Source organism: Diceros bicornis, chromosome 5 (genome assembly GCF_020826845.1).
Source record: "Diceros bicornis minor isolate mBicDic1 chromosome 5, mDicBic1.mat.cur, whole genome shotgun sequence".
In the NCBI taxonomy this organism is placed as follows: Eukaryota; Metazoa; Chordata; class Mammalia; order Perissodactyla; family Rhinocerotidae; genus Diceros; species Diceros bicornis.
Window position 1 is genome coordinate 17,089,063 of NC_080744.1, and position 13,519 is coordinate 17,102,581.

Consider the following 13,519-nt stretch of genomic DNA (forward strand, 5'->3'; position numbering starts at 1 on the left):
CTTGTTCTCATAATTTTTGGTAGATAGCCCTGTCTCTAACTTCTTGCTGATTTATATTTTAAAATCCCATATAAGCAACCTTATTTAGTTATCTGGGTAGGCATATCTACTTGTATCTAGCTTATCTTGGAGGGCACAATAGGAAGTCACATTGCTCAAACTAAGTGCTTTATGGAGACAGTTACCTGTCTAAGGCGGCCATTTGGTTACCATTGCTTTACAAGTTTTCCAAGCTAAAATTCACAACATAGAACACCATGATATTTCATCATCCGCATATAAAAGCTGGCCCTCGAACACCTTCTGATCACAATTTAACCCCTGCTAATAAGAATGCCTCAGGAAGGTAAGCACACAGGCCGCATCCTTATCAGGCTCCTCAGTTTTCCTAAGAGAATGTTGCTCTGATCCAGAGCTCCTCAGCTTGTTAATGCACACCACTCTGCACTAATGGGCAAAGGAGAAGAGGTACCTATCTAAGAGGAGTGTCTCAACTCCACTACTCCAATATTTTATACTTTTCAGAAGCTCCTGAGAGAAAAACACTGACGAAAGCTTCCCTGAGAGTCCATTCATTCTAATACATCATTGGATCTTATACTACGCCACAGTCTCACTGAAGAATTTAAGGAAAGCTCTGAATTCTCTCCATATCAAAACAAATGCAAAGTGAACATATGAATGGGGGACTGGGGGCGGGGTGGAATGAGGGAGAGAAAGTCATGAGATCCCTGAAGCTAATCCATGGGCTAAAGTCTAAAAAGCTCTGCTCTGGGCTCTAAAATCTAGCCCCGAATTAAGCAAGGCCACTGGAGAGCCATATAGATGGAAGCATCGTGGTGGCTTCGTACTGAAACTCTTGTTCTAAACCATCCTCTGCCACAAGCCCCCTTGCTTCTGCTGTGGCACGCTAGGAGGAAGGATGCTCTATTTATGGTAAAGAAGGTGATGAGAGTGTGTGTATTATATACAGGGTTTCTTTCTTCTCAGAACCTAGGGGAGACTTATGCCTCCCTGGACTCGGTTCTGCTTCTCTTGAGCATCAAGCTCTTTTTTTAACCTCGTGGGAATGGACAGTTTTATAACGGTCCTATGTTTCTTTCCCAGTGGCTGCTAGAAAATTCATGGCATACTTCTAGCTTGTATTTAAGTCTCTTAATGGCATGAAATTTGTTTACAGACTTCACTTCTGACTCCATCCGATTTTAACTGTCCTTTGTCTTATTTTTATTATATTTTTCATTTGTTTTATTTTGCCATATTATATAGCAAATCCTTAGACACTTTATATGAAAACCCTACTTCATCTTTATGGTTACTTTAAAAACGCATATAGGTGCAAACATGTATACACGTTGTATTAATCAAGAAGAATCTAAAACATCTTTCAGGTATGAGTTTTCTGAACAAATACTACCTCTCTCAAATACTTGCAGCTATCACTGACAAAAAAAAAAAAAAAAAAACAAGAGTGTTTAGGAAGTTATTTAGGTAGATACACTTGAATAGATCACCGGTGGGAAAACAGGTGAAAAAGATGATTTTTTTCCTTCTGCCTCCTATTTAACTCATTTACAGTTTACCATCTTCTAAAGATTTCTGCCCAGAGCTAAACTAAAATTTGGATTGTATTTCTCAATGACTTGCTTCCTCAGTTACAAGTGTCTCGTATTTTTGCAACAGTGGAGCTGTAAATGCTTACAGGCACGTGGACTTTTCGAAACATCTCAGCACCCTTGTGTGCATCCATCAGTGCAATGTCCTGGGGTGTGGAGACAATCACAGCACCTAATACAAGAACACAGGAAAAAAGAACAGCAAAATGAAGCCATCATTTCATTCTTTATGGAAAAATTACTTTCAAAACAACGTTGCTTACATGCTAAAAGGGTCTACTACATTAACTATTTAGGTAATTTGTATAAATTTTACATACATGAATGAGAAAGATGAGGAAATGCCTACTTTGCTCTTGCCTATTTTTGGCTCCTCACTTCTAAAATTACAGCTTACTGACCAGTGATTCAAGATCACAGCCCTACCATCAGAACCTGCTTCCCATTCAGACAACGTGCTAGTTAGAGATGCACAAGGCAGGCCTTACTTTCAAGAAGCTACCAGTCTACTTGGGGAGGCCAAAAAATTAAGGATTACAACATAAAGTGCTAGCATTATAACAGAGGTGTGCCTAGGGTGTTATGGAGTTATAAAGGAGGAATAAAGGAAAGAGAACTAATTCAATCTAGGGGAGAGGATGACAAAGGTGAGAATGGATGGGAGGAGAAAGCAGGAGATAAGGAAAAGCAATAGGGAAAAGTTTTTAGAAAGAGGTGATTCCTAAGCTGAGTCCTGAAAGTTGGTATTATAGAAAACTCACTAGTGTGAAAGGCACTGTGGAGAAAAGTTTGGTGGCAGTAAAACTAGGGGCTGTGACAGAAACTCAGATGCAAAACAGTGTTGGCCTGAACTAAGGCAGCACTGAAAGTAGGTGAAAGCTTTCCTGGTCTCCACTATTACCCTGCAGAAACCAGACGGTTCTATGATACAGTGTTTTGAGAGAAAGTGCAGTGCAATTTTTTCTTTAAGTGGAAACACCAGAGGCCTGGTTATGATTTGCAGAATCTGTGAATTTCTTAAATTTTGTGGTTTCTTCTAGATGATAACCTGAAAAATAATTAACATAAACATATTCTAGATCGCCTGGATGGCCATCATCTTATAACTAAATACACACTGCCATGACATTGCTTGCAGAGCCCCAAACTATCAAATTGGCACCAAGTGGCAGTGCTTTATCACAGCTAATGAAAACAGAGGTAGGATTAACAATAAGCAACCAACTGTACCAAGTAAACGTCAAACGATACTACAGAGTATTGTCTCAAGGGATATTTTAAAGAAGTCAGAATACAGAAAATTAGCAGCATACTCAAGTTATCACAAAGCATGTGGCGGCACAGGCAACACAGACTGCCAAACTGAAAAGAACAGCGCCACAAGAGTTAGCCACAAATTGATCTCGTGATCCGTATTTTCATTTCAGCAAAAAACTTCATCCTTCACATTAAATCAATGTCTTTAATTTGGATTTTATTGATTTTGTAAGTTCTGCTTGTATTTAATTTGTAACTTTTTAACGTTTTTAAAAATTATTTAAGAGCTATAAACTTAAGGAATTTATGTTTACACCTAGTTAAGTAGTCTTATAGTAAAAATAAGTCTACATGGGGTATGGGGTAGATTATTTTTCCTTTAGAAGGAGGGTCTATTCATTACTCAAGTTTGAGAAACACTACCTTTGGAATTCAAACAGAATCAGAATTCAAATTTTTATTCCATAGCCAACTACCTGTGTGACTAGGGTAGTCTCTGACTGCCCTACTACTAGGGTAATCTGAGATTCAGTTTCTTCATCTACAAAACGGTATATAATACGTAGGTCACAGGGTGAAATAATTAAATGAACTAAATGTACACAAGATGCTTGACATGAAGCCTGGACCCAGGGTAAACATTCAATAAATGGTAGCTGTTATTGTTAATATCATCATCATTATCCTTATTATTGTTATTAATAAAACGTCTTAGAAGTTGCTGGGAAGGTGATTTTCATATTTGCCATCAGGCAGTTCATCCCGTTTTTCAAACTGTTCCATGGATTACTATATCCCTCTATTTTGATGTACTCTGCCCAAGAAACCAAACACTAGTCAACAGTTCTCTTTCCCCTCTTTTAAAGATTGATGGAAATCAGATCTCTGCAAAAATTGTACTCAACTCTACTCTACACATCCAAATATTTCCACAATTTGCCACCTTCTAGATTCTATTATCAATCTATTTCACTGTTTTTTCATATCCTAGCATTTGGAAGGGATCTAACTCCAATTTTGCCCCCACCTAGCTATGTGACTAACCTTGGGCACATAACTCAGAATCACCCTGGGTCTCAGTTTCCTTAGCCATAAAATTAATGCAAGGACTAGATAGTCTCCAAGGTCTCAGCTAGCTCTCTGATTATATGATTTTGCATTCCCTCTTAACTATAGTTCCAAAATCACCCCTGTTCAACCTGACTGTCTAAGTAAACCCTATTTAAATGAATGTGAAATGCTACCTCTGCAATTATGGCCTCTCAATCTCAGAGCCATTCTCTTCACATGTCAACAAAACTCCCTTGGCTATTTCCTCCAAATTCTCTCCTAAACTATATACTAGTATATAGCGGGTTTTCTATTGCATTAGCCCTAAAAAGTATCTTTAGCTTTCATCTGATATAAACATTTTATTGTTTTAAATACCCTTTGTCTACAATTTGCATTACTACTACACAATATAGCTTCATGGACAGTTATGATTTTTCTCATTTTTTTAATCAAACAAAACTAATGACACAATGCCTTGCACAAAATAGGCACTTAACAAAGGATCAGCGTTTCAAACAATTTTCCTATATTTTCAAATCATCTATCCTAGACTACTGCTGCATGAACTCTTAGTTGGCAACTCCTTGAACTAGGAGTCAAGAGCTCTAGATTCTGGTTTTGTTGACTATCACAATGTACTATTTAACCTTGAATAGCTCACTAAATCTCAACACATCTCAATTAACTTCTCTATAAAATAAACCTCTTTCCATTGGTCCTGTTTAATTTAAAGAGCTGTGTCATTAAAAAAAAAAAAAAACGAACATAAAAGTGTTATAAAAATGTTCAATGACATTATTTTTATAGCCATAAGATCCTAAAGAGACGGATTAAGTGACTTGGTTTTGTCTGTATTTAACCCTAACACAGTATCACAAATAAGCATCCATCCCATCTGAGTTTCTTTGTACAGTAATCTAAATAGCACAATTCACACATCAATTAAAAATAACTTTTTGACAAGGACAACAACCATCTTCCATGTCCCATAAAATGCTCACAAAACATGTAAACATCCCATTGGAACTACCAGCTTCATTTATAAAAGATTTTTTGGTGTAAGATTTTTTTTTAAATATATGTTCTTCTATGCAGAAATAGAAGTACAATGATGTACACCTGAAATTTTTACAATGTTATAAACCAATAAAAAAAAATAAAAATAAAAAAATAAAATATATGTTCTTAACTAATGACTAAGTCCTTAATCACAATGCAGGAAGTCTCTAGGACACTGTTCTGAGCAAAAAATTTCTAGCTGTTTGTAAAGAATACAAAAACATAACTGGCCCACACATAAATCACTACCTCTTTTGTTGTACCCAATTTTAGCACAACATGTAAGTAACCATTTCAGACAGCCCTACAGTCATCTTTAGTTTATGATAAGGAAATAAAGCAAACAAAAAACAAACAAACAAAACCTCCAGTAAAATTAAATTTAACCATTAATCAATTTGTGCATCACAACCCAGATTTTTTAATTTTAAAGGAATTACGTCCATTTTTTCTTGTTAATATATCTCAACTTAAAATATGGTTTCCAAATCTGATATTACATTTTATCTTTATGGTTCTTGGCTTTCTACTTAACACTCTTTAATTTTTCTCAGGATTCATGGAACATGAACCAATATGAACTAGCCTAGATTTTTCCCCTTTATACCATCACTGATGATGTCACTGCAGTTGTGTGATGGAGGGTTTGTTAGAAAACTTGTGCTCCCTCTACTGACCATAGGAATGTCAGGAGCAACAAAGCGAATGTTTAGTTGGCAATAAATGGAATCATCTTCTGGAGGTATAGTATCATAAAACACCTATCTCAAGAATCCCTTGGAGAATTTTCTATCCATTTTCTAGAGTAAATGTCTAAGTCCAAACAAAGAATATTGTGCAAATGCTATTTCCCAAGTTGCAATCTTTTTAAAAGGCTTTTTATTGGCTGAGATTACTATAAAAGGTTAATTGTCTGGCAGATTCTGGAAAATATATAAACATCCTAAAAAATAATCATTTAGAGTATTGTCTTAATTGCTAATTCTCTTGAGTATTAAGAAGAAAATCTATTTATAACTGCATATCCGGATTTGGATCAGAGTTCAGAGTAGTTAAACATTTAAAACTGACTGTTCCAGATGTTAGGCTGATCATAATTATACCAATGTGGAACTACTCAACTATGCCATTCTAGGTCTCCAGGACATAAATTGTATCTAGTTTCTATGCTTGACTGAGAACTTCAGTGTTGGAACCTAATAAATATGTATAACAAAAACTGCTCGTAATTATACTAGGACAAGTAATTCTATACCTTACAACTCTTGAGCACATCAATGTAAAGTCAACTAAGACTTAAAAGAACAAATTAACTGCTATTCCTAATGTTCACAGTGCTTTCATATTTAATGCTACTGATTCTCCTTGATTTATTTAAAGGTACTTGCAGCAAAAGAAAATAATCATTCAACTTCTGCTAGCTTAACATAAATAATACCAAATATACAACTGTTTATTAACCACAAAGTAGACTGACTTTGCTATTTTTTAGTTCTCCCCTGTCTTTCTCCTCGTCAACCCCCAAACTTCCTGAATTAGAAACATTACTTGCTGTAAGATCAAAGAACGCCCACTAATATTAGTATCAGACTAAGTAAAACATGATTAGAAAGGTAAATTCACCCCAAATGTACTCCAAGACTGTGTTTCAATAGGAAATATAAATAATTCTTTCATGAACCACTTTTTTGGACTCTGTGCTCCATTCCAACAGAATAGAGAATTGACTATAGTCACAAAGGGGATATGTTTTATTAATTTAAAGATCAATCATTATTTTGCTCACTTTAGAAATGAATTTTGTTACAGGAAATTAAGTCAATTGCTGCCAAAAAGAATTATAAAACACAATAATTAGTGGAAATCACAGTACTTCAAAGTCACTGGTGAGAGAGAGAGTGTGTGCACTTTGAAACTTTAAATAAGAATTCAAGTTCGTCAAAGGAATCTGGTTGCACGTCTGCTGTTTAGGGACAAAGACTGGCTCTTCAATAACAGAGCCAACAGGTAATGGGCTTCCAATCACCTCACTTTAATAATGTTAACAAAAAATTCACCAGGGCTATCTGGACTGTGTTCACTAAGGAACCACTAGGGACAAGTGAGGTCTCAGAGATTTTAAACAGCTTGGGCTGGAACCAAACAGCTCTCTCACACTCACACTGGCTCTCTTTTGTGCTCTCTCTCTCTCATTCTCATCCTCCCCCCAATTCTGATGTTTCCAGTAAAGTTAAGATAAAATTTTAGCTTTTTTTTAGTCTTGAATCCATCTTTATGCTGATCAGCAAACACCTGGGGGAGCCTACCTGTTGTACACACACGTTCCTACAACTCAGAAAGCTCTTTTGCTCTTCTGTGACCGTCTGTTCATGTTGGACTCAGATTTGATATTTTGCATTTCAAATTCTGTTAGATGCGCATATAGCTCAGCCTGCCCATGCCTGCAGGGAGCCACCAGTAAAGGCTATTTGTTTAATAATGGAATATATTCCTTTTCATACACAGTCTTTCTCTAATAAACTCGAGAGGAGAACTGCTACTCCCTGATTACCCTAACTTTATTTAACCAGGTATATTTCAGGAAATAGAGACTGAGACTTTAAATGGAATAGCTTTGCTCCATTTCCAAATACTGGCATACTTAGGATATGAAGACATTCCTCAGAGCTATACTTCAGATTCTGATCAAACTTCTAATATCTATGACCAAGTGCAAAAATTTTTAAATGATAGATTGTGAGACTTGTACTTTTTCTACATATGAATGTTTAATGGATTTAAAAGTAATTTTTAATGTGAATCTGACTACCCATTGACCATTATACTATTCATTGAACTTTAAGACCTTAAGCAATTTTAGCTGTCAGGCATATCCTGAAGGAAGTGCCCAGAAATGAACTACCTAAGAAGCTTCCCCTCCAAACACAGGCTAGATGATCAAGGAATTCAAACATCAGATAAGTTGGTCTAGACAAAATGATTCTGAATGTTACTGTGTAAGAATTATTTGGGAAAGCTTTCAAAATCCTAGGTCTTCCCATGTCATAGTTCAGAAGTTGTTAATTCTCAGGCTATTTCTTTGAACTGTTAACTGATACACTATAACTTCTACCTATAATATATGTTGACCCAAATACAAGAACCCTAAAAAGTTTATTTCTTCCTAAATTTAGATTGAAAACACTGTTGTTCATTAACCAACAGTATTCTATTTAGTTTTATAATTTGATTCCCAATCTAACACGGACTGAAGTTTCAGACATCAAGTGTGCCCTAAAAGATAAAACCATGGAATACAGTTTCTAGTCTTTAATCCTTGGCTACAATTTGTGTAAGAACAGAACAAATTTATTTTGGAAAGAATTTTCATAATTTGACGAATAAAACAAGAACTCTCTTCTATATCATGCGGTTCTTGCCATATATCCACTAATAATAACTCTGCCCAACATTTGCATGGAACACAGTGCACCTGGAAGAAGTCCAAAATTGACTGTCTCCTTTGAAGTTCCATTCTGCAAATTGAAAACATAAATGAAGACTTAATATCTCTGAATACTAGGAAAAGCTATGACCTAAGTCTTCCACCTTTAACGTACAAGCATATTTCTAGCTTTACAGTTTGAGATCATTATAAATAACAAAATTGTAGGGGAAACATGGCACTAAAATCCAAAGTAGCCAAGTATTTTTCTTTGAGTTTTCAATGGTTTTCTAAAAGATCAGTATTGGATGCCTTTATAGAATTACTCTTAAATTTGAAAACAATTAAGAAGGGGAAAAAATAGTTATTTGAAAAAAAATAAAAGATTTTATTTAGTTTACCTAAGTGAAACCACTATGTTCCTTTTGCTTTGAAAGAGTAAATACCAGCTAATCAAGGAAATAATTTCAAGTGATGGCCTATGGTCATTCACTTATTTAACAATGGCAACAATAAGTTTCTGACCCTCCAAACCCCAACAGGTTTCCATATTATAAAAACTACTGTCTAAATTGGCAAAGACTGTTACTGTAAAAGAGATCATTGATTACATCAAGCAAACTGCTGGTGGAGGGGAAAACACTAGTGCGGACTTGTAGAGCTTCTTCTCAAGAATCTTTGATGAGTGAATAGGAGTTCAGTTACTACAGGCCCAGTGCCTTTCACAAGCAATAAATGCAGTTCACTTTAAACAATGACTGAAACATTAACATGACTTAATTTAAAATTCCGACCCCATCTCATTTGAATGAAAGGAGAAAGGCCTCTGGTTTCCTTCTACCTATAGGGTCCAGACAGGAAGAAAGGGCATCACCTCATTTTCATAATGTAATAATACTAGTCTCCTAGTGCAGCTTCTCTTGAGCCCATGGATATTCAGCATATTATCTAGCTGACTACTTTGCCATATACAGTAGCTTCTCCCTCTGTAGGAGAGAGAAATCAAAATAGTGCCCACACTAGGACTATCTGGCTGTTTTCTGTGCCACTTCTGCCCTTCCCTGGAAGAAAAAGAGAGAGAACAAGGAAGTGACCATGATGGCTCTGCTCTCAACTGCTCAGTCTTTGTCCCTTCTATTATAAGAATAATTTCCCAAAGTTTCATTTCTGCATTAATCTTTACTTAATAAAGGGAAACTTTTTTCTGTAACTCTATCCTATCAAAATAAAGTCTTCCATCCATTACTCCCCACTACACAAAATCTATTTATATCACTGATAAACTACAATATAAATATTTTGTTCATAAATTTGATGACAGGACAATTTTGCCTTGTGATAGTATGGATTTTCACTAATTTGACTGTACTGCTGGTATCTGTATCAGTTTGCAAACTTTTAGAGGGCAGAAATCTCTGCATTGTGTTTCATCTACTGCAAGCCACTAATTCACAAGTATAATGACCATGAAGAAGAGAAGCTGTTCTGGTTACCTTCCACTTGCTGCGCTCCACTCCCCACCCCCCTCTGCTTCATTCTCCACCCCTCTCTGTCCTAATCAGTGCCGGAGTAGCTGACCTCTGAGGACCTGAGTTTCCTTACCAATAGGGATTCTAATAGGGATCTGCCACTAGGAGGTACCAACAGGAGGTGATATTGTGGGAGAAGAAAGAGACTGGAGTATTATTACCTACCTCACATACCGCCCCTCCCTGCCTTGCAGGAGTTCTGGCCTTAGCGGTGTTTCTCTGTGGCCACAGCTCCCAACATGCAACCCCTCTTCCATGGCTCCAGTGGTCGCCAGGTTCCACCGACACAGTTCATTCCCTCGTCCCTTCAGGCAGAGGGACAGTAACAACTTCCTACTGTCACTAGTCTCTGGATACTTCACCATCTCTTGTTGGTTTTCTTAATGCTGCCCATACCTTTGAACTAGTCCCTTCATTAAACTCTGTTCTGTTAATTCCTTTTAAGGTACGTCATCTGTTTCCTGCCAAGACTCTGACTAATATAGCACCTTAATATAAATAACTAACTAAAACTCTCTAATCTCTTGAAAATGTTTCACATACTTTATGTGAAACATAAACTCTTCACTTAATTTCAAGAGTTAAAATCAAATTAAGATAGTCTTCAGATCATCATATAGAGAACCTCAGCTGAAGCAAAGGAAGAAAGAAAAATATTTCAGGTAACATCTATTAGAATTCAAATACCAGCACGGTGCATACATTTTCAAAATTTTTAAGGAATTTATAATGTTCCTTAAAGAAATATTAATCCTCTTCTATTATGGAAGAGCAGTTAAGTGCTCAATAATACCCCAGAGTTCAGCACCATGCATTAACAAAAAACCCGAAAGTCAACCATGGAAGTTTTCCAATTCAGTATACGGCAACAACTAATTTACAAGCTAAACAAAACACAAGCCAAAACCCAACAAACTGTATCACAAAAAAATAAAAAAGGGAGTAAGAAAAATAATAAAACCAATACTGACAACTCTGCCTTTTTCTCTTGGCAAGTTCAACAAGACAAGAGCAAATCCAAAGATTAGAATTGGTTATTTTCCATCCTTATCCTGTCTCCTTTCCCTCTAGCAATTACTACAACTATAGGTATTTGTAGTATGTAATGATTCAGTAGTCCATGTAAGCTCAAATTTAAATCATTAGCCACTAATACTGCTGTCAATACATCTATCATTGTTATTGCCACACAGCGCTTTTAACACAAATAAGAGGATGATTGTTTTGTTGTTTAAAGTTTCTTCTCATAATGAGTTTGTCATTCATCCCATGGAACAAAATGGAACACATATGAAGAGTTTCTAATTAGCCTTCATAAAGAGGATCTTTTTGCTTGTACAGGTCTGTCTCCATGAATTTTCCAAAAGGATGTCTTTTTCTAAGTATAAAACATTTAATTTCATACTCAACATGGCTTGAAGAAATGAAAAGTTGATACAAAGGCTCTTTCTAATTCACAACACTTCACCACCACCACCACCCAAAAAAACTCTTCTAAAGTGTTCAAGTAGTTTCTAAAAATACCATACATTTAGATGGAACTTTTACATTCATTATCTCATTTGATCCTCATAATTCTGTGGGCTAGACAGGTATTCCACAGGTAAGGAAAAAGAGTTAGAGAGGTAGTTAGTACTTTGCTAAATAGCCCTGCAAGTAAATAAGAGAATTCATTATTATCTTACAATGGAGCAATGCTAGTGATTCTCGCTAGTAATTTAATACAGAGCCTGCACGTAACCAAATAGCAAGTGCCCACATGCACACTATTACCCCAGACACCAAAACAAAGCTAATCCTAAAAGGTATCCACTGACCACAAGGATATTATATCATACAGAAAAAAGGAGAGCACAAATAAATCCCTGAAATGAAAGTATTTTTCTCTCCAAAAGAGAGCAAAATAAAATGTATGTTTTTTTTGTGTGTGTGTGAGGAGATCAGCCCTGTGCTAACATCCGCCAAGCCTCCTCTTTTTTTGCTGAGGAAGACGGCCCTGGGCTAACATCCGTGCCCATCTTCCTCCACTTTATATGGGACGCCGCCACAGCATGGCCTGCCAAGCAGTGCGTCGGTGCGCGCCCGGGATCCGAACCAGCGAACCCCGGGCCGCCGAAGCGGAGCGCGCGCACCCAACCGCTTGCGCCACCGGGCCGGCCCCTAAAATGTATGTTTTTAATAAATGCTTTCTTTAAATTAGACATAGAAAATACACCTAGGTAAAAGCAGTTGGAGTGGGAGAAGTCACAGGAATGAGTTAGCAGAATGGTAAGAAAGATAAGGAGGCGCAAATTTGTTCACATAAACAGTGAGAACTAGTCAACTAGCTTTGTCATTTATTCAATCAATATTAATTGTATAAGTCATTGCCCAAGGTACTCTAAGAAATACTATTATGAATAGGAAAACTTCTTGCATTCAAGCAGCTTACAGCCTAGTTGGGAAGATAATACAGACATACCGATAAAACATTCATTGATTCAACATTCCCTGAGTGGTTACAGGAAGGCACTAAGTTTGACACAGTGAGAAATACAAAGATGAATGAAACAGAGCCTTAGCCCTCCAGGGAGTAACAGTCTGGTAGAAAAGATAACACCGTTATGCAGGTTTTGAATGGCGAACACGAGAAGTGTTACAGAAGTGGTCCAAATACAACGCTATTTTCTCCAAAGGGGGAGAAATGATTCCTAACTGGGCGTTTGGGGAAAACAGCAAGTAGACATTTGAAATAAATGGGATGCAGGATTTGGGTACCCACTGATTGGAGAGGACAGACATTCTAAGTGAAGGTCAAATGTATGTAAAGGCAGAGACTTTGGAAAGTAAAGGGAGGAGAGAGGGGGCAGTGAGCACATAAGGTTTTTTCAAAGGGTACCGAGGTTATGTGAAGGAGTTTAATGGGAAGGAGAGGGAAATCAACTCACAGAGAGACTCAAATGGAGTCTAAAGAGCTTATGTGGGTATGATTTCCTTCATTAAGTAGTAGATAATAACAACAATAAACAAACACATAGAGACAGAGATTGGATTGGTGGTTACCAGAGGGGGGAGGGAGGAGGGCGAAAGGGATAATTCGGCACATGTGTGTGGTCATGGATTGTAATTAGTATTTGGGTGGTGAACATAATGTAATCTATGGAGAAATAGAAGTATAATGATGTACACCTGAAATTTATACAATGTTATAAACCAATGTTACTGCAATAAACAAAAAATTTAAAAAAAAAAAGAAAAAAAAGAGTTTATGTGGTTTATGGGATGTGAGATATAACAAAAGGTAGAACATAGAGTATCTTAAACGAGTTCTCAAGTCAATGATAAGAGGAAAGGAAAATTAGGTTCATAATTAGAGAACAAATAATTCAGTTAGGCCTAAAAAGGTAGATGATTCTGATAGGCTGTTCCAGATTATACAAACTGATGACAGCCATGATTCTAGCCAGGCCAGCAACTCTTTGGTTGGAGCCCTTCCCCCTAAATCCTGCGAGCTGGCTCAATTTTGGTATTTCCTTAGATATGTCAGCTATGAAACGATGCTGGCCTGAATAAAATCAAACCTCAGGAACTAAGCCTTTAAC

General features: G+C 36.7%; 1 protein-coding gene across 8 annotated transcripts in view; it reads right to left on the minus strand.

The window, feature by feature from the left end:
* The window catches only part of NUBPL (NUBP iron-sulfur cluster assembly factor, mitochondrial), a 179,804-nt gene that overhangs the window by 22,971 nt on the left and 143,314 nt on the right, over positions 1–13,519 (minus strand). For all 8 annotated transcript variants that reach the window (XM_058540761.1, XM_058540760.1, XM_058540763.1 and 5 more), the window contains one exon: positions 1,703–1,788. In XM_058540761.1, coding sequence (XP_058396744.1) covers positions 1,703–1,788 — 86 coding nt within the window. The remainder of the gene's footprint in view (positions 1–1,702; positions 1,789–13,519) is intronic.